The sequence below is a fragment of the Symphalangus syndactylus genome, chromosome 22 (genome assembly GCF_028878055.3).
Source record: "Symphalangus syndactylus isolate Jambi chromosome 22, NHGRI_mSymSyn1-v2.1_pri, whole genome shotgun sequence".
In the NCBI taxonomy this organism is placed as follows: domain Eukaryota; kingdom Metazoa; phylum Chordata; class Mammalia; order Primates; family Hylobatidae; genus Symphalangus; species Symphalangus syndactylus.
In genome coordinates, this window is record NC_072444.2 from 24,056,969 (window position 1) to 24,078,107 (window position 21,139).

Here is a 21,139-nt window from a genome sequence, read left to right on the forward strand (position 1 = left end):
CCACTCAGTTTCCCTTTATTTCTTACTGCTTCTTTACAGCCATCCATGCAAGGGGAGCTCCCTCATGTATTCTCAAGCCTGAATTCCACTCTAGACATTCACATTCCCATGTTCCACTCTACAGGACACAGGTCCCCAAAGTCCTATTGAATCCGTGTAAACTTTTCCCCCAAGTACCATCAGCGTCATAACTCTCCCGCGGGGCAGGATACAGCTCCAGGCGTAAGTTGTTGAGTCTGATTGTGTGGCACAGCAGGTTCTCCAGGGTGGCCATGGAGATGGGATTTCCACAGAAGCTGAAGGTGGTGAGCTCTTTTTCCCCCCTACTTGATTACCTTTCCTTTCCCACTTTCAGAGATGGTGTCTGAAACAGTGGCTTCTGTGCTCTCTTTAGGATATACCTAAGACCTAGGTTTTAGTTTCCATGTGTCCAGAAGGAAGCATTTGATATATCCACCTAAATAGGCAAGTATTCAACAGCAGCACTGATCTACCTCCAGGCCATAAAATGACTTGCTGCCACATTCAGGGCAGTAGTCAGTACAGAACAAGACCCTCCTGGGGTGCCTTAAGTCCCTCACTCTCCCCATCAGGTCAGCCCTAAGTTGGGCAAATCTGCTCCAGCAGAGAGTACCATCAGCATCGTAACTCTCCCGCGGGGCAGGATACAGCTGCAGGTGTAAGTTGTTGAGTCTGATTGTGTGGCACAGCAGGTTGTCCAGGGTGGCCATGGAGATGGGATTTCCACAGAAGCTGAAGGTGGTGAGCTCAAAGCAGCGGCTTAGGGCAGGCAGGATGGCGTTGACTTGGGAGTCTGCGATGCCACAGTCATCTAAGTCCAGGTCCTCAAGGGTGGCTGCAACTTTTTCTAGGAGAACTTGGAGAGGCACAAGACTGAAATTGGCCAGTCTGATGCCACTCAGTTCCAGGATCTTTAGTTGACTGACGCTCGGGCACTGGGATAGATGCCTCAAGTCTGATTCCAAAAGCACACAGTTAGTTATTGTGAGGATCTTTAACGGGGTCTTCAGACAGCTGGGGAGAGAGAGCAAGAAGTTAGTTGTGGGGAATTGTAGGGGTCAGTTGAGGGTGGTGGGGACTGTCAAAGTGAAGGACAAAGACCATTTTGCCCAAGCCCAGGGTCATTCTGATTGTCTGATAGTCAACACTTAAGATGCTGCGTGATGAAGAGCTTTGCCACTGAGGTCAATTCCATTTTAGGCCTGGTGCAGTAGCTCACACCTGCAATTCTAGAACTTTGGGAGGCTTAGACTGGCAGATTACTTGAGGTCAGGAGTTTGAGACCAGCCTGGCAATCATGCCAAAACCCCGTCTCTACTAAAAATGCAAAGATTAGCCAGGTGTGGGGGCACGTGCCTGCAATTCCAGGTACTTGGGAAGCTGAGGCAGGAGAATCGCTTGAACCCAGGAGGTGGAGGTTGCAGTGAGCAGAGATCATGCCACTGCACTCCAGCCTGGGTCACAGAGCGAGACTCTGTATCAAAAAAATATATATATATCCATTTGAGCCTGTCTTTTCACCATCATCTATAGGAATGGATCCAGTTCACAGAGTCCCTAAAGCTCCCTTTCCTCATCTGTCAGGCAGAAAACCACATCTCTGGGCCACAGGAGCCCAGTGGAGATGCAGGCACAAGGGACAAATCCAAGCAGGATCCTGCAACATCAGCTGGGGTGGGCGAGCTGCAGGAGTCTCTGACACGCCTGTATCATCAGCAAAGCATCTGTCACTTTCACCATTCTTTGTGCCTGCTCCCCGACCCTCTGTTTCAGAATCATGCATTTCCTATGTAATTAATTTACCTGGAGCTCAAAACAACCTATTACGACAGGGAATTAGAGATTGGATCATTTGTGTTCACCAAGCTGTGGGGCACAAAGCTTGTATTCTGCAATGTACAGGTTTGCTGAGCATTCTGCTATTCAGTGCCCACTTAACTTCCCTACTTCCTATCATCTTCTGAAAAGTTAGCTTGTTGGCTGGGCACGGTGGCTCATGCCGATAATCCCAGCACTTTGGGAGGTCAAGGCAGGTGGATCACCTGAGGTCAGGAGTTGGAGAATAGCCTGGCCGACATGGTGAAACCCTGTCTCTACTTAAAACATAAAAATTGACAGGGCACGGCGGCTCACGCCTGTAATCCCAGCACTTTGGGAGGCCGAGGCGGGTGGATCACGAGGTCAGGCGATCGAGACCATCCTGGCTAACACAGTGAAATCCCGTCTCTACTAAAAATACCAAAAAAATTAGCTGGGCTTGGTGGCGGGCGCCTGTAATCCCAGCTACTAGGGAGGCTGAGACAGGAGAATGGCGTGAACCCGGGAGGCAGAGCTTGCAGTGAGCCGAGATCGTGCCACTGCACTCCAGCCTGGGAGACAGAGGGAGACTCCGTCTCAAATAAATAAATAAATAAATAAATAAATAAATAAAAAATACAATACAATACAATACAATAAAAATTAGCCAGGTGTGGTGGCCCACGCTTGTAATCCCAGGTACTCGGGAGGCTGAGGCAGGAGAATCACTTGAACCCGGGAGGCGGAGGTTGTAGTGAGCTGAGATGGTGCAACTGCACTCTAGCCTGGACAGTAAAAGTGAAACTCCTTATCCAAAAAAAAAAATTATCTTGTTTCTTTTAATTATGTATTCATTTCCAAAAGGGGTCTTGCTATGTTACCCAGACTGGTCTTAAACTCCTAGGCTCAAGTTATCCTCTTGCCTCAGACTCCCAAAGGGCTAGGATTACAGGCATGAGCCACCATCCCTGGCCTAGTTTTCATCATCTTAACTTAGACATACATCCTCAGGAAGAATTCACAAAGGCACCCTCACTAGATCTGAACCCCCCAGTGGCTAGCTTCCTAGCATGGCAGCCTCTCTATAGCATCTACCCCAGCTAATCCATCCGCTTCTATTGGGATAATTGCGTGATACCCATTTCAGGACAGGGCTGCCAAAAGGACAATGCGTGGACATTCTAGTGTCCTCTTCACTGTTACATCCTCATAGTCTGGCTCACAGTAGATGCCCACTAGCGTTTACTGTAACAGGCTCTGCTGTGGCCTGCAGAGAAAGCTCACCACCCTCCCTCACCTCAGCAGCTGGTCCAGGTGGCCTTCGAGGAACGAAACAGAGTTCATAGAAAGGTTTTGGAGGTAGCGCAGCTTGAGGAACTGAGTGGTGAACTGGGTAACAAACTCCTTCTGTTTTGAGGAAGTGTAGCGAGAGACATCCATGTGGGAGAGATGGAGCTTCTGAAGATTCTTCATCTGGCCCAGGTACGGGATAAACTGTATCAGGATGGGCAGTATCCAATTGCAATTCACTTCCACCTCCTGGATACAGTCTAGGTTCACCATTTTCAGGATGTTTCTGAGATTGCGGAAGGGCGTTCCCAAAATTCTCAACTTCTTACAGCACAGGTGTAGTAAATCTTTCCTCTGCTTGACCCACAGAAGGAGGCAGGTGAGGTATTCATCCAGAGTCCTGTTCTTGAGCCAAAGGTCTATGAACACAGTCAAGGGCTGCTGTCCTCTCATCCTTAGACAGTCCGGCACTGGTTTTCTGTTCCTCATGGCAACGGGGAAGCACCCATGGGCCATAGCTTCGGACCAAACCATCCAGAAGTTGTCACAGACATCCTGTAAATCCAGCACTTGAAGTTTCCACCTCCTGTGGGAAAATAGAGGTGAGACTGAGAATTTAAGGACTCATTTCTGAACTTAAACTCCACATCCTGGATAGCAGCTCCTCCCCTCCCTGCTTCTTGTCCCTCTGTCTGACTTTTCTCCACCCTGTTTTCCCCTTGCATACTGCCCACTTCCACTTTTTTTTTTTTTTGAGACCATGTCTCCCTCTGTCCCCCAGGATGGAGTTCAGTGGTGCGATGTCAGCTCACAGCAACCTCCACTTCCCGGGTTCAAACGATTCTCCTGCCTCAACCTCGCAAGCAGCTGGGATTACAGGAGCCCACCACCATGCCCAGCTCATTTTTGTATTTTTAGTGGAGTTGGGGTTTACCATGTTGGACAGGCTGGTCTCAAACTCTTGACCTCAGCCTCCCAATGTGCTGGGATTACATTGTGAGCCACTGTGCCCGGACCAGTTCTCACTTTTCATGGTGGTTTTCAGTGCCATTAGAGGAGAGCTTCCTGTTACCTCCATGGACCTTGCGTGGTGAGCAGTGCTTTCCCTGAGGAGCTGGGGAATGGCCAAGGCCTCTCAGCTTCCTCACCACCACCATCCCCCCTTGGGCCTCCTCACTTCTCATGAGCCAGCTGTTCTTTCTCTTGGACACCTGGGCCCTCCCCACCAGCCCACCTGGGCCACCTCACCTGGGACGAACCCTGTGGGTAAGCAGTGCATCAAGCCCATCCAGCACAGCGTGGAAGGTGTCCAGACAAGGCATCTGCATCAGAGGGCTCAGAGGGAGGCGGCGGAAAGGCCAGGCCTGCACCATCAGCTTCAGGGCCTCATAGCGTCTCCTGTTGAAGGCCTCCAGGAAAAGTGGGGGGAAAAGTTCCGTGGGCAGCTCCTCCAGGGTGGAGATGGCCAAGGCCTGGTCCCTCAGCAGGCTCTGCCCCGCCAGCTCCAGGAGTCTGGGTGGAGTCCGGGTGCTCATCTTCATGAATCTGCAAGGAAAACTTCCAGAGGACAAACCCAGAGAAAAGGCATCACTCTCAGGCCAAGCCCATGCAATCTCATCTTCACCCAGGGCCAAAGTCACGGCTCTGGCAATGGTGAAAGAGTCCTCAGTTTACTCTAATTCTACGCTGTACTCAGTGGCCATTAAGCCAGCATTCTGCCTCTGTTGCATCAGTATGAGCCTCTCCCAAGCAGTAAGGAGGCAGGGCCACCACTAGCCCTTCCTTTGTATCCAGTGCTCATCCAGTGACTAGTGAGTATGGAGGAACCTGAAAGCTAACCCCTCCCACCGTTGGGGGAAATCACTAATTACTCAAGTTTCTAAAACAATGGGGATGGGAGTGTCACAGCCTACATGCCTACATTCTCAGTTCCTACAAATAAGCTGGTTGGGAACATTCATGGGGCATCCCTAGAATAGGTTCTATGTGTTTTCTTTTCATTATTTAAGCTTTCTTTCTCTTTCTCTCTCTTTCTTCTTTCCTTCTTTCCCTCTCTCCCTCCCTTGTTTCTTTCTTTCTCCCTCTCTCTCCCTTCTTTCTTTCTTGTCTTCTTTCCCTCCCTCCCTTATTCTCTCTCTCTCTCTCTCTTTCTGACAGGGTCTTGCTCTGTCACCCAGCCTGGAGTGCAGTGGTGGGATCTCGGCTCAGTGCAGCCTTGACCTCCCAGGCTCAAAGGATTCTTCCTCCTCAGCCTCCCAAGTAGCTGGGACCACAGTTATGCATCACCACACCCAACTAATCTTTTATTTTTGGAGTTTTCGTAAAGAAAGTGTATTTCGCTATGTTGTCCAAGCTGGTCTTGAATTCCCAGTCTCAAGCAATCCACCCACCTTGGCCTCCCAAAGTACTGGGATTACAGGTGTGAGCCTCTGCCCCAGCTTCATTATTGAAAATTTCAGTGAGAAGCTTTGAAACCTATGTGACACTGTTACCCATCATTTGCAAGATAGATGCTTCCAATGCACACCTCTTACATATATTAAAAATGAACCACTTTGACTGGGTGCAGTGACTCACACCTGTAATCCCAGCATTTAGGGAGGCTGAGGCAGGTGGATCATCTGAGATCAGGAGTTCAAGACAAGCCTGGCCAACATGGTAAAACCCGACATCTACTAAGACAGTAAAAATTAGCCAGGTGCAGTGGTCTGTGCCTGTAGTCCAAGCTACTAGGGAGGCTGAGGCAGGAGGATCACTTGAACCCAGGAGGCAGAAGTTGGCAGTGAGCTGAGATTATACCACCACACTCCAGCCTGGGAAATAGGCTAGATTGAAAAGAGAGACAGAGAGAGAACTACATTTCCTTAGACTTCTTAATCTCTACCCAGTTAAACCTGATTGGATTTTTGGCTTTCTTCCAGATTAACTAATCGAATTAGATATTCACCCATCAAAATGAAAGATTTAGGGATAGGGTGAAAGTCCGGGACTCAATCACTGATTCCCTCTACAAACATGGAGTTTGACTAATAGGTGCCCTTCATAGTCCTGAGTGTGAGATAGGGAAGGGTTGAATCTCTTCCTGATATTAGACAGAAAGGAAAAAAACTTGCAAGTATCTTTGCTGAGGGATCCTCGGCCACATCAAATTTATCCAAATATTTCAGAGTTAAAAGAGTTTTACAAAGACAGAGATGACAGTCCCTAAGAAAACACAATAGAAATCTTCATGTATCCAATGATCACCTGGGTGGCATAATTTGTTTTGGTGTTGAGGGAGCTGAGTCTCACTTCGTCGCCCAGGCTGGAGTGCAGTGGCGCCATCTTGGCTCATTGTTACCTCTGCCTCGGAGATTCAAGCAATTCTCATGCTTCAGCCTTCCATGTAGCTGGGATTACAGGCATGCACCCCCACACCCATGTCTCCATTTGGGTGGAAGAGGATGTGATTGGTTTAAAATTAAGGTCAAAGATCGTTTTTGGTTAAGATTTTGTTTTTGTTTTTTGGACAGGGTCTCTCTCTTTTGCCCAGGCTGTAGTACAGCAGTGGTGCGAGCATGGCTCACTGCAGCCTCAATCTTCTGGGCTCCAGTAATTCTCCCACACCAGCCACCCAAATAGCTAGGTCTACAGATCTATGCTACCATGCTCGGCTAATTAAAAAAAAAAAAAAAAGTGTAGAGGCGGAGTACCAGTGGCTCACGGCTGTAATCCCAGCAATTTGGGAGGCCAAGGCAGGTGGATCGCTTGAGGTCAGGTGTTCGAGACCAACCTGGACAGCATGGTGAAACTCCCCCTCTACTAAAAATACAAAAATTAGCCAGGCATGGTTTCAGATGGCTGCGATACCATCTTCTCAGGACGGAGACTGAGACATGAGAATTGCTTGAACCCGGGAGGTAAAGGTTGCAGTGAGTTGAGATCGTGCCACCGCACTCCAGTCTGGGCAACACAGCGAGACTCCATCCCTGTCCTCAAAAAAAAAAAAAAAAAAAGTTGTGTAGAGGAGGGTTTTTGCCATGTCGCCCAGGTTGGTCTCAAACCCCTGGGCTGAAATGATCCTCCCACTTTGTCCTCCCAAAGTGTTGGGGTTAAAGGCATGACCCACTGCTCCCTTCAAGAATTTTGAAATGACATCAACCAAAGCACAATCAACTTTTTTGAAATACAGACAGAACTGCATTTAAAGGAAAAAATTCAAAGCTTCAAATTGTTCATATGAAAAAAGAAAAAGGACAGGATATAGCTCTGTGCCATCGTAGGCTGCACTGTCAACATCCCAGACCAGCTGACTGTAGGTCAGATGGGAATGTTTTTCCAGAAATTAGTGACTTACCAGATCTGGATGTAGTTTAGAAGGTGCTCAGACCTCAGGAAGAAACAAGCAGGAACTCCAGGCTTGAAGACTTTGGGTCTCTCCTGTGGGTCTTTAGAAGCTTTTATTGACCTTTCTAATCACAACTCCCACCCACGCCCTTCCACGTATCCGCTGCTAGCTTCCAATCAAAAAGTGATATCTGATTGCATTTCTGAAGCTCCACCCAGTTAATCCTGATTGGGTTTTTGGCTCTCCCCAGATTAATGGATTGACTCAGATATCCATTCATATCACGTATCTCTATTCAGTTCATGAAGCAAAAAACTCGACAATGTTAGGCATAGGGTAGAAGTGAAGAATACATTCATTCAAGGCCGGGTGAGGTGGCTCACATCTGTAATCCCAGCACTTTGGAAGGACAAGGTGGGTAGATCACCTGATGTCAGGAGTTCAAGACCATCCAGGTCCAAAAGGTGAAACCCCATCTCTACAAAAATACAAAAAATAGCCGGGCATGATGGCAGGTGCCTGAAACGCAGCTACTCAGGAGGCGGCTGAGGCAGGAGAATTGCTTGAACCCAGGAGGCAATGGTTGCAGTGAGCCAAAATTGTGCCACTGCACTCCAGTCTGGGTGACAGAGGGAGATTCTGTTAAAAAATAAAAAAATTCATTCATTCATGAACTCCACAGACACTGATGGAATTTTACTAATATGTGAACTTCATAGTCTTGAGTGTGAGGCAGGGAAGGATTTGATCTGTTCCCAACATTAGACAGAAAAATAAAATCTGAAAGTATCGTTGTTAGGAGATCTTTGGCCACATCAAAAGATAAAAATGCTTTATACTTAAGAAAGCTTTATGAAAACAGGGGAGTCGTCCCTACAAAATCAGAATAAAAATCTCAATGTATCGAATGGTCTTGGGGATTTTATATCACCTAAGGTAGCAGATTATATGCTCGTTCTGGTGGAGGAGAGCTGCCACCGAGGGCCTGAGTGGTCTCAGGGCTTAGGTTAAGGCTTCTCTGGAAGAAATTGAAACCACATCTAGAAACTTTATGAATTTAATCAGTGAAGAAGGGAGGGGGAGAAACAAAAATAAACCAAGCTTGCAATGCATTCAGCATTCATCATGAGGTCAGCTAACTAATTTACCTGGAGCTCAAAACAACGTTTTACAACAGGGAATTAGAGATGGGATCATTCACGTTCACCAAACTGTGGGGCACAAAGCTGATTTTCTGAAATGTGCAGGTTTGCTGAGCATTCCCCTCTTCAGTGCCCACTTCACTTCCCTACTTCCCATCATCTTCTTAAAAATTATCTTGTTGGCTGGGCGCGGTGGCTCATGCCTGTGATCCCAGCACTTTGGGAGGCTGAGATGGGTGGATCACGAGGTCAGAAGTTGTAGACCAACCTGACCAACATAGTGAAACCCTGTTTCTACTAAAAATACAAACACTAGCTGGGTGTGGTGGTGGGTGCCTGTATTCCCAGCTACTTGGGAGCCTGAGGCAGAAGAATCACTTGAACCTAGGGAGCAGAGGTTGTGGTGAGCCAAGATCATGCCACTGCACTCCGGCCTGGGCAACAGAGGGAGACTTCATCTCAAAAAAAGACAAACAAACAAACAAACAAACAAAAAAAGACCGGGTTTCGCCATATTGGCCAGGCTGGTCTCCAACTCCTGACCTCAGGTGATGTGCCTGCCTCTGCCTCCCAAATTGCTGAGATTATAGGCATGAGCCAACATGCCCTGCCCGTTTGATGAGTTTTAACACGTTTTCACTCATGAGGGGCACAACACATTTTCATGACTCCTAGATGGTTTCCTGTGTCCTTTGTGGTTTATCACCCTATCTCTAGTTTGTGGAAACAACTGGTCTTTTTTTTTCTTTTTTGAGACGGAGTGTTGCTCTGCCACCCAAGCTTGAGCGCAGTGGCGTGATCTTGGCTCACAGCAACCTCTAGCTCCCAGGATCAAGCGATTCTCCTGCCTTAGCCTCCCGGGTAGCTGGGACTACAAGCGCCTCCCACCATGCCAGTCTAGTTTTGTATTTTTAGTAGAGATGAGGTTTCACCATGTTGGCCAGGCTGGTCTCAAACTGCTGACCTTGTGATCCACCCACTTTGGCCTTCCAAAGTGCTGGGACTACAGGTGTGAGTCACTGCGTGCGGCCTTTATTTAATTTATTTATTTATTTATTTTTATTTATTTATGAGATGTAGTCTAGCTCTGTCACTTAGGCTGGAGTGCAGTGCATGATCTCAGCTCACTGTAAACTCTGCTTCCTGAGTTCAAGTGATTATCTTGTGTTCAGATGATTCTCCTGCCTCAGCCTCCCAAGTAGCTGTGGTTACAGGGGTGTACCACCACACCCGGCTAATTTTGTATTTTTGGTAGAGATGGGGTTTTACTGTCTTGTCCAGCTGGTCTCGAACTCCTGACCTCAAGTCATCTTCCTGCCTTGGCCTCCAAAAGTGCTGGGATTATAGGCATGAGCCACCATGCCCAGCCCAATTGGTCTTTTTAGACTATTTTCTGGAATGGCATATAAATGGAAGCATACAGGATGCTGTCTTTGTGTCTGGTTTCTTTTGTTCTGATCGGTAATTTTGAGAATTATCTACATTGTTGTGTGCATAGGTAGTTTCTTCCTTTTTATTACTGTGCAGCGTTCTACTGTATGGACAGACCACGCTTTAGTCCATCCACAATCATTGTCCTGTAAATGAGCAATTTGTCCGGATTAAACCTTCCTCTTTTTGGTCACTACAAACTTCAATTATCTCTGGTACTGTCCAACCATTTTGGTAGAAAGGCAAAGGTCAGACATATAAAGCTTTTGTTTCTGTAACAGCCACAAACTACAAAAGAAAAAAATGTCCACCAAGAGAATAACAGGACTTATTGGAAAAGGAGAAATCCTGGACACCTCAGAAACACACAAACGCATTTTTAAGAATTGACTTTTGGAGGATTCTAAAAGACTGACTGATTCCAAAAGAGCTCCTGGAAAATACCAAGTACTAAAGACGAAGAAGAAAAATAAAATACTGAAGAAATAATGAGGGAGGAAAGTAAAAAGAATTGTGTGGTGACTGAGTTGTCATCAACCATTTTCTCCTATTATCCTCATCACCTAATTAATCTGAATCTATTAACTGATGTGGTTAACCGTCCTCTTACCCTGAGATTGCCACTCCCTTTGCTAAACTACCTTTCCGTGGGGCAGTTAGACTAGTGCCTTACAAATGTAGCCACTGGATCAGGTAGGACTCTGCCCTGGAACTATTTACACACTTAAAGAGCTCCTGGGCTGCATGTGGCCCAAGGGCTGCAGGTAGAACAAACTTGTGATAAAGCTTAGGATGAACAAGCTTGTGGTAAAGGATAGGATGTTGAACATACCAGGAAAGGTATTTTATATTCTTTGTAGCTATTGAAAATGGGAATAATTTCTTCATTTCTTTAACAGCCTTTAAGATTGTTTGCTCTTGGCATACACAAATGCCACTCATTTTGTATGTTGTCTTTGTATCCTAAATTTTTAGTTAAAGATCTTTTTGTTAAAGATCCACCTGCCTTGGCCTCTCAAAGTGCTGAGATTACAGGCATGAGCCAACTCACCTGGCCTTAAATGAGTGAATTTTTGACTTCCACTCTATCCCTAATGCTGTCAATTTCTTGATTCATGAAAGGAATATGGATATGTGACATGAATGGATATCTGGTTCAATCCATTAATCTGCGGAAAGCCAAAAACCCAATCAGGATTAACTGGGCGGAGCTTCAGAAATGCTATCAGATATCGCTTTTTGACTGGAAGCTAGCAGCGGATACGTGGAAGGGCGTGGGTGGGAGTTGTGATTAGAAAGGTCAAGAAAAGCTTCTAAAGACCCACAGGAGAGACCCGAAGTCTTCAAGCCTGGAGTTCCTACTTGGTTCTTCCTGAGGTCTGAGCACCCTGCAAACTGAGTCCAGATCTGGTAAGTCACTAATTTCTGGAAGGACACTCCCATCTGACCTACAGTCAGCCGGTCTGGGATGGTGACAGTGCAGCCTACGATGGCACAGGGCTGTATCCTGTCTTTTTTTCTTTTTTTCATAAGAACAGTTTCAAGCTTTGATCTTTTTTTTCTAGATGCAGTCTTGTCTTTTCAAATATGTTGATTGTGCTTTTCTTTACGTCTTTTCAGAATTCTCGTTGGGGGCCATTCTGTGGAGAGAACAATACTTTGCTGTTGTGGCCGCATTTCTGACCTCGAGCCGCAGTCGGCTTCTCCACGTAGAACTCGGCAGCAGGAGACTTAGAATCGAATCTGTTCTTCCTTCCCACCTCCTGTTTTTGGCTTTTTGAGAAATCTTAGCAACCGATACAATGGCCAGCAACGTTACCAACAAGATGGATCCTCATTCCATGAACTCCCGTGTGTTCATTGGGAATCTCAACACTCCTGTTGTCAAGAAATCTGATGTGGAGGCAATCTTTTCCAAGTATGGCAAAATTGCAGGCTGCTCTGTTCATAAGGGCTTTGCCTTCGTTCAATATGGTAAGGAGAAAAATGCCCGGGCTGCTGTAGCAGGAGAGGATGGCAGAATGATTGCTGGCCAGGTTGTAGATATTAACCTGGCTGCAGAGCCAAAAGTGAATCGAGGAAACGCAGGTGCGAAACGATCAGCAGCAGAGATGTACGGCTCCTCTTTTGACTTGGACTATAACTTTCAACGGGCTTATTATGATGGGATGTACAGTTTCCCAGCACGTGTACCTCCTCCTCCTCCTATTGCTCTGGCTGTAGTGCCCTCGAAACGCCAGCGTGTATCAGGAAACACCTCACGAAGGGGCAAAAGTGGCTCCAATTCTAAGAGCGGAAAGTGGGGATCTTCCAAGTCTGGAAAGCTGAATGGAGATGACCTTCAGGCCATTAAGCAGGAGTTGACCCAGATAAAACACAAAGTGGATTCTCTCCTGGAAAACCTGGAAAAAACTGAAAGGGAACAGAGCAAACAAGGAGTAGAGGTGAAGAATGCTAAGTCTGAAGAGGAGCAGAGCAGCAGCTCCGTGAAGACAGATGCGACTCAGGTGAAGATGGGGTCTGAGGGGGGTGCAGATGACTCTGCTGAGGAGGGGCACCCACTGGATGATGATGATAATGAAGATCAGGGGGATGACCAGCTGGAGTTGATCGAGGATGATCAAAAAGGGGCTGAGGAAGGAAAGGATGACAGAGACAGCGCCAATGGACAGGATGACTCCTAAGAACATAGTGGGGTTTAGAAATCTTATCCCATTATTTCCTTACCTAGGCGCTTGTCTAACAACAAATTTTTCACCAGATCCTCTCCCTTAGTATCTTCAGCACATGCTTACTGTTCTCCCCATCCTTGTCCTTCCCATATTCATTAATTCATATGGCCCTGCGCCTAGTCCCATTTTCACTTCCCTTGACGCTCCTAGTAGTTTTCCTAAGTCTTACCCTGTAATGTTTGCTTTTAATTTTGATACCTCTTTATGACTTAACAGTAAAAAGGATGTATGGTTTTTATCAACTGTCTCCAAAATAATCTCTTGTTATGCAGGGAATACAGTTCTTTTCTTTCATACATAAGTTCCGTAGTTGCTTCCCTAACTGCAAAGGCCATCTCACTGAGTTAAGTAGCTCCTGAAAGCAGCTTGGAGTTAGAAGTATGTGTGTTACACACCCCATGTTAGTGTGCTGTGTGGGGCAGTTCAACAAAAATGTAACAATGTATTCTTGTGAATGACAGTTGGCATGTCAAATGCATCCTCAGAAAAATAATTAGTGTTATAGTCTTAAAATTTTTTTTCTAAAGTTGATACTGTGGGTTATTTTTGTGAACAGCTTGATGTTTGGGACCTTTTTTCCTCAAAATAAACAAGTTCTTATTAAACCAGGAATTTAAAAAAAAAAATTTCTTGGTGGGAGCAGTGACTCATGCCTGTAATTCCAACAGTTTGGGAGTCCAATGCGGGAGGATCATTTCAGCACAGGGGTTCAAGAACAACCTGGACAACATGGCAAAACCCTATCTCTACAAAACATTTGTTTTGAGGGTTGGGGATGGTATCTGGCTCTGTAACCCAGGCTGGAGTGCAGTGGCACGATCTCAACTCACTCCAACATCCGCCTCCCAGGTCAGGTGATTCTCATGCCTCAGCCTCCTGAGTAGCTGGGATTATAGCCACCCACCACCATGCCAGCTAATTTTTGTATTTTTGGTAGAAACAGGGTTTCACCATGTTGGCCAGGCTGGTCTCGAACTCCTAACCTCAAGTGATCCACCTGCCTTGGCCTCCCAAAGTGCTGGGATTACACCAGTGAGCCACCAATGCCCTCCCTCTTTTTTAAAAATTAGCCGGGCATGGTGGCATGCATCTGTAGTTCCAGCTACTTGGGTGGCTGAGGTGGGAGAATCCCTTGAGCTTAGAAGATTGAGGCTGCAGTGACCCATGCTCACACCACTGCTGTACTCCAGCCTGGGCAACAGAGTGAGACCATGTCAAAATATAAAAACTTAACCAAACAGTTTTTTTAAAAATCCAATTAATTCCCACCTATGAGTGAGAACATGTGGTGTTTGGTTTTTTGTCCTTGCGATAGTTTAGTGAGAATGATGATTTCCAGTTTCATCCATGTCCCTACAAACGACATGAACTCATCATTTTTTATGGCTGCATAGTATTCCATGGTGTATATGTGCCACATTTTCTTAATCCCATCTGTCATTGTTGGACATTTGGGTTGGTTCCAAGTCTTTGCTATTGTGAATAGTTCCGCAGTAAACGTATGTGTGCATGTGTCTTTATAGCAGCATGATTTATAGTCCTTTGGGTATATACCCAGTAATGGGATGGCTGGGTCAAATTTTATTTCTAGTTCTAGATCCCTGAGGAATCGCCACACTGACTTCCACAATGGTTGAACTAGTTTACATTTCCACCAGTGTTCCTATTTCTCCACATCCTCTCCAGCACCTGTTGTTTCCTGACTTTTTAATGAGAACACATGGACACAGGAAGGGGAACATCACACTCCGGGGACTGTTGTGGGGTGGGGAGAGGCAGGAGGGATAGCATCAGGAGATATACCTAATGTTAAATGACGACTTAATGGGTGCAGTACACCAACATGGAACATGGATACCAGGATTCCAGGTTGATCCTCACATTTAGCTTCCAATAAAGCTTTATTTAATTATTTCTACCTCAATGGCCTTAACTTCTGTTGATACCAGCTTGCATGGTAATGGTTTGAATTGGGGCAGGAACAAAAAATATTTCTATGAGTTTTATAAAGTAATCTTTGCATGCCATCTGCATTGAAGAATGAATAGGTTCCTCTCCAAATATGTCCTGAGTATTGATGCATCCAATAAATAAAACCATTATGTATTTCATATAGTAGATCTATAGATGCATTCTATTTGCCTCTAGAGTTTCCAATGAACCAATGTCTAGTTTCAGCAAGTTCTCTGATTATATGGCAGAGGGAGAGTTTTATCATAAAGAGATGTTGGCCGGGCATGGTGGCTCACCGGTGAAACAGTGAAACACCATCTCTAATAAAAATACAAAAAAATTAGCTAGGCATGGTGATGTGCACCTGTAACTCCAGCTACTCAGGAGGCTGAGTCAGGAGAATTGCTTGAACCTGGGAGGTGGAGGTAGCAGTGAGCTGACATTGCACCACTGCACTCCTGCCTAGGTGACAGAGTGAGGCTCTCTCTCAAAAAAAAAAAAAAAAAACCTTTGAGGACAAAACGTTGTTCACTCATGATTTGTATTTAATGTGCTTCCACTAGAAGTGAGAAATTCTCATAGTTTACATAATATTTTAATATTATCAATCACTCCAAAGGCATATCTACTATTTGTAAAAGTACTAACTACTTTGACTATATGACAAGCTCCAGTAGGAGTGTATATTACTGTCAATTGTCTGATATAAACTCTAAAATAAACACTAAAGAATTAACCAACTTTTAAAACAGGAAAAATAGGCTGGGTGTGGCAGCTCATGTCTGTAATCCAGCACTCTGGGAGGCCAAATCCAGCAGATCATGAAGTCAGAAGATGGAGACCATCTTGGCCAACATAGAGAAACCCCATCTCTACTAAAAATACAAAAATTAGATAGGCATGGTGGTGCAGGCCTGTAACCCAAGCTACTCAGGAGGCTGAGAAAGGAGAATCGCTTGAACTAGGGAGTAGGAGGTTGCAGAGAGCTGAGATCTCGCCACTGCATTCCAGCTGGGGCAGCAGAGTGAGACTCCATCTCAAAAAAAAAAAAAAAAAAAAAAGGCCAGTGCGGTGGTGGCTGACGCTTGTAATCCCAGCAGTTTGGGAGGCCAAGACAGGCAGATCACGACATCAAATGATCGAGACCATCCTAGCCAACATGCTGAAACCCCGCCTCTACTAAAAATACAAAAATTAGCTGGGCATGGTGGTACCCGCCCATAGTCCTAGCTACTCGAGAGGCTGAGGCAGGAGAATCCCTTGAACCCAGGAGGAGGTTGCAGTGAGCCAAGATCATGCCACTGCACTCCAACCTGGTGACAGAGTGAGACTCCATCTCAAAACAAACAAACAAACAAAAAACAACAACAAAAAACAAAAAAAAAGCTGGAAAAGTAAATTCTGAAAGAATTTCCATCTCTATGAGTTCATCTTCAGAAGTGATAGCATTTCCTGCTTGGCATTTTTCTCCTACATTTTTGGCGTAAGATCTATCAACAAAAAGTATGAACCTAGGTTTGTGTAATGGAATATCTTAAACATCAATAGGAGGAGTCAATAGTTCTGATGTCACACACACATGTATGGTCTTCTCCATCATCAGAAAATGGCAACAAAGTGGTAGAGTTATGCAGAGTGTAGCATTTGGAATGGAGATTTGAAGGTGACAAGGAAAGGATTTTGTAAGACATTAGTCTACAAGTTGAAAAATGTTGGTTCATGTCACAATATATTTGTTTATTGATTTATTGATTGGTGTAATTTATTTATTTTTTGAGACCGAGTCTTGTCCTCTCACCAGGTTGGAGTGCAGTGGCACGATCTTGGCTCACTGCAACCTCTGCCTCCCCAGTTCAAGCGATTCTCCTGCCTTAGCCTCCTGAGTAGCTGGGACTACAGGCGCCTGCCACTATGCCTGGCTAATTTTTTGTATTTTTAGTAAAGACAGAGTTTCACCGTGTTAGCTAGGATGATCTCGATCTCCTGACCTCGTGATCTGCCCGCCTCAGCCTCCGAAAGTTCTGGGATCATAGGCGTGAGCCACTATGCCTGGCCGGTTCGCATCAAAATTTAAGAGGTATTCAATTGCATATGAAACTTGTAGGTAAAGTTAATTTCTTTTTTCTTTAAAGCATGCATTTATTTATATATTGATTTATAATGTATTTATTAATTTTTTTTTGAGATGGAGTTTCACTCTTGTTTTCCAGGCTGGAGTGCAGTGGCACGATCTTGGTTCACTGCAACCTCCACCTGCCGGTTCAAGTGATTCTCCTGCCTCAGTCTCCCGGTTAGCTGGAAATACAGGCGCAGGCCTCCACACACAGCTAATTTTTGTATTTTTAGTAGAGAGAGAGTTTCACCATGTTGGCCAGGCTGGTCTGGAACTCCTGACCACTGGTGATCCACGCACCTCGGCCTCTGAAAGTGCTGAGATTACAGGCATGAACCACCCTGTCTGGCCTACACTCATCACTTTTAATACCTTCTACATCACATGAGGAAGAAGAGCAGAAACACTTGAGTACTTCACGAAGGTCAAGGTTGGTATAAGTTTGGGTTCCAGTATGATCAATTTCTGCTTCTAGGGAACCAACCAGTTCAGGTTAAGGAAGGTCAGGAAACTCTAGGGTTTTCTCTCCCTCCAAAGAAAGCTTTACGCATCACCTTAACTTAGAAAGCAAATCTCATCCCCGTGTTGTCACTTAGTAAAAAGTCATTCTTTTCTAAAAATGGTCCAAATGTCATTTGGACTGCTTCAAACACAGGAATTTTCTGAACTTCATTAGAAACCTCTCCTCACAAATATTTTCCTTACTCCAAGGGATCTGCTGATATATCAGGTTGGGGTGTAAACTGGATATGGCAGCCCTGGTATCCACCAACTCTGTACCAAAGTCCGCATTGATCTGCATCTCAGCTTCTCCATTTTTTAATTTGAGGGTATTATGGGAAATGATTTACCAGAGAGTTATTTGTTGTTCCATCAATATGGAGCCATCAGAAATGTCCTCTATCCAGGTTCGGTGGCTCGTGCCTGCAATCCCATCACTTCGGGAGGCTGAGGCTGGGGGATAATCTGAGGCTGGGCATTGGAGACCAGCCTGACCAACAAGGAGAAACCCTGTCTCTACCAAAAATACAAAATTAGCTGGCTGTAGTGGCACATGACTGTAATCCCAGCTACTTGGGAGGCTGAGAGAGTAGAATCACTTGAACCCGGGAGGTGGAGGTTGCAGTAGGCTGAGATTATGCCATTGCACTCCAGCCTGGGCAACAAGAGTCTGGGAACTACCTAGATTAGACCCAGTTACACTAATATTTCCTATGCATAGAGATAAGTTACCAGTAATGAAATCAATAATAGTCATACGCCACCCATTTGCATCTATAGCTTCTTCTCAGTGCCGAGTCATTTAATTATAAATATTAACCAATCGTGTGTGAGAGCAGGTTCTACTATTAGTTGTGATCCTTCCCATTCATCTAAATGACTCCATAGCCAGCAATTGCTATGGTTAGTGATAGTGGCTAAATTTTGAATAGGAGACCTTAGAAAGTGTTTGCTTTGAGTGGTGAAAGTACGTAACAAAATAAAATGTAGGCTTGATCATTTTGTGTTAATACAAAACAAAACCAAGTCTCAGTCAATGGAAAGAGATCAAATGGAGTTTTGTTCCATTTTCTTAAAAAAGCTGTCTACCACGTGATGATGTCTGCTTCTAAGAAAGGCTTTTTTCCTTGGTTATCTTTAATTTAAATCACCTGGTATTCATGGAATACTATGCAGCCGTAAAAAATGATGAGTTCGCCGGGCGCGGTGGCTCAAGCCTGTAATCCTAGCACTTTGGGAGGCCGAGGTGGGCAGATCACGAGGTCAGGAGTTCGAGACCATCCTGGCCAACATAGTGAAACCCTGTCTCTACTAAAAATACAAAAAAATTAGCAGGGCGTGGTGGCGGGCGCCTGTAGTCCCAGCTATTCGGGAGGCTGAGGCAGGAGAATGGCGTGAACCCGGGAGGCGGAGCTTGCAGTGAGCCGAGATGGTGCCACTGCACTCCAGCCTGGGGGACAGAGCCAGACTCTGACTCAAAAAAAAAAAAAAAAAAAAAATGATGAGTTCATGTCCTTTGTAGGGACATGGATGAAACTGGAAAACATCATTCTCAGTAAACTATCGCAAGAACAAAAAACCAAACTGCATGTTCTCACTCATAGGTGGGAATTGAACAATGAGAACTCATGGACACAGGAAGGGGAACATCACACTCCGGGGACTGTTGTGGGGTGGGGGGTGGGGGGAGGGGGGAGGGACAGCATTAGGAGATATACCTAATGCTAAATGACGAGTTAATGGGTGCAGCAAAACAACATGGCACATGGATACATATGTAAAAAACCTGCACATTGTGCACATGTACCCTAAAACCTAAAATATAATAATAATAAAAAAAAAAAGTTAAATCACCTGGTATAGTCCCAGCCAATGCTGCTCATGGGCAGATTTCCCTTGGGGCCATTTTAAAAGATGCAATCTCCAAATGCTAGGGCATGAAGGTCCAAACATCATCGAAAGCCTCCTTCACCAACTGGAAATAGGCTTTGAAAGGTCTTGCGGTACTAAGTCATATTGTTACTGAATGATGGGCTTACTCTCCTAAGTGCATAGAACCCGATACTGCACCACCATAGTTTGAGAAAAGCAAAAAAGGCTGGGCACGGTGGCTCATGCCTATAATCCCAGCACTTTAGGAGGCCGAGGCAGTCAGATCACAAGGTCAGGGGTTTGAGACCAGCCTGGTCAACATGGTGTAACCTTGTCTCTACTAAAAATACACAAATTAGCTGGGTGTGGTGACCCATGCCTCTAATCCCAGCTACTAGGGAGGCTGAGTCAAGAATTTGTTGATCCTGGGAGGCAGAGGTTGCAGTGAACTGAGATTGCACCTCTGCAGTCCAGCCTGGGTGACAGGGCAAGACTCCATTTGGGGAAAGAATAATAAATTATTAAGAGTTAACTGGGCTGGGCACAGTGGCTCATGCCTGCAATCCAGCACCTTAAGAGGCTGAGGCAGGCAGATCACAAGGTCAGGAGTTCCAGACCAGGCTGACCAATATGGTGAGACTCCCTCTCTACTAAAAATACAAAAATTAGTCAGGCATGGTGGTGCATGCCTGTAATCCCATCTACTAGGGAGGCTGAGGCAGGAATCACTTGAACCCGGAAGGCCAAGGTTGCAGCGAGCTGAGATCACACCACTGCACTCCAGCCTGGGCAACAGAGCGAAATTCTGTCTCAAAGAAAAAAATAAAAATAAAAATAAAAAAGAGTTAACTGACAAGGAGATAGGAGACAAGTCCCAAACCTGTCTCCCCAATCTGGGGATGGTGGAGCAAGCTCGCATGGCCTTTCCAACTGGTTTCAGGTGATGCCAATTCAAACAGTCAGCCAGGCTGTGTTAACGGTTAAGAGGTTAAACCTTTTTCCCGTCGGACATGCCTGAGCAATTTGGGGTTTTCAATTTAAGCAATGGTTAATCTGTTGGAGTTGAACCCCTGGTTACACGATCAGAGCTAAAAGGTGTAGGGGATACATGAGGTTCTATTATCAAAGGCATAGGTTATCCAGCAAATACTTTATGATCAGTGCTTCTGATTGTAGTTGGTGAAAAAAAATACCTTATGAGGGATCTGGCTGTGTCTTCCCACAGGGGTGGTAAAAATTGCATTAAAGTAATCCAGTCTTGCTGGGTGTGGTGGCTCACGCCTGTAATCTCAGCACTTTGGGAGGCTGAGGCTGGCGGAACACTTGAAACCAGGAGTTGACCAGCCTGGGCAACATGGTGAAACCCCGTTATCTACTAAAAATACAAAAATTAGCTGGGTGTGGTGGCATGCCTGTAATTCCAGCTATTTGGGAGGCTGAGGCATGAGAATTACTTGAACCCAGGAGGCAGAGGTTGCAGTGAGCTGAGATAGCACCACTGTACTGCAGCTTGGGCATCAGAGACTCTGTGTCAAAAAAAAAAAAAGTAATCCAATCTTTTTTGTTAATTTAGCTAATTTTAGTTTTAAGATACCATTTGTTCACTCGACCTTTGTAGAATACCAAGGATAATGAAGTTAATGGTAGTGCCATTAGATCTGTAAAATCTTATCTGTGTGATAACCTGCCCAGTAAACTGAGTTCTCCTACCACTGGAAATTTCTCCAGAGGTGCACCAGAAAGGAAACACATTTTATAATAATTTATTCACTATGACTATGGCATCAGCCTTTCTAAAAAGGTAAGCTGCAACCCATCCTGAAAACGGACACACAATCACAAAAATTGTAGCCTTTTTACATGGCTCACTGTCATCATTGGTCCATGACAACCCCCTTTCTTGCAGCTATATATGTGTATGTCTACCTATTCATATCTATATCTGTTTCCTTTTATTACC

At 45.3% G+C, this 21,139-nt stretch overlaps 2 protein-coding genes across 2 annotated transcripts; one reads left to right on the plus strand and one right to left on the minus strand.

The window, feature by feature from the left end:
• Window positions 1–4,844, minus strand: LOC129472125 (PRAME family member 5-like). Its single transcript, XM_055261552.2, has 3 exons — window positions 4,357–4,844; window positions 3,116–3,694; window positions 1–1,035 (listed from the first exon to the last, which is right to left on the minus strand). Exons 1-3 carry the CDS (start codon window positions 4,647–4,649, stop codon window positions 474–476), a joined length of 1,434 nt encoding a protein of 477 aa, XP_055117527.2. The 5' UTR covers window positions 4,650–4,844; the 3' UTR covers window positions 1–473.
• Window positions 4,845–11,256: 6,412 nt separating this feature from the next.
• Window positions 11,257–13,358, plus strand: HNRNPCL1 (heterogeneous nuclear ribonucleoprotein C like 1). The gene is made up of 2 exons (XM_055261649.2): window positions 11,257–11,418; window positions 11,629–13,358. Exon 2 carries the CDS (start codon window positions 11,811–11,813, stop codon window positions 12,690–12,692), a length of 882 nt encoding a protein of 293 aa, XP_055117624.1. The 5' UTR covers window positions 11,257–11,418; window positions 11,629–11,810; the 3' UTR covers window positions 12,693–13,358.
• Window positions 13,359–21,139: the final 7,781 nt, after the last annotated feature.

Excerpts from the sequence above, each read along its gene's own strand:
- LOC129472125 (XM_055261552.2), bottom strand. The coding sequence starts at position 4,649 with ATGAAGATGAGCACCCGGACTCCACCCAGACTCCTGGAGCTGGCGGGG. Across the intron at positions 3,695-4,356 it reads ACCCACAGGGTTCGTCCCAG|GAGGTGGAAACTTCAAGTGC; the intron begins GTGAGGTGGCCC and ends ATTTTCCCACAG. Across the intron at positions 1,036-3,115 it reads CACCTGGACCAGCTGCTGAG|CTGTCTGAAGACCCCGTTAA; the intron begins GTGAGGGAGGGT and ends CTCTCTCCCCAG.
- HNRNPCL1 (XM_055261649.2), top strand. The coding sequence starts at position 11,811 with ATGGCCAGCAACGTTACCAACAAGATGGATCCTCATTCCATGAACTCC.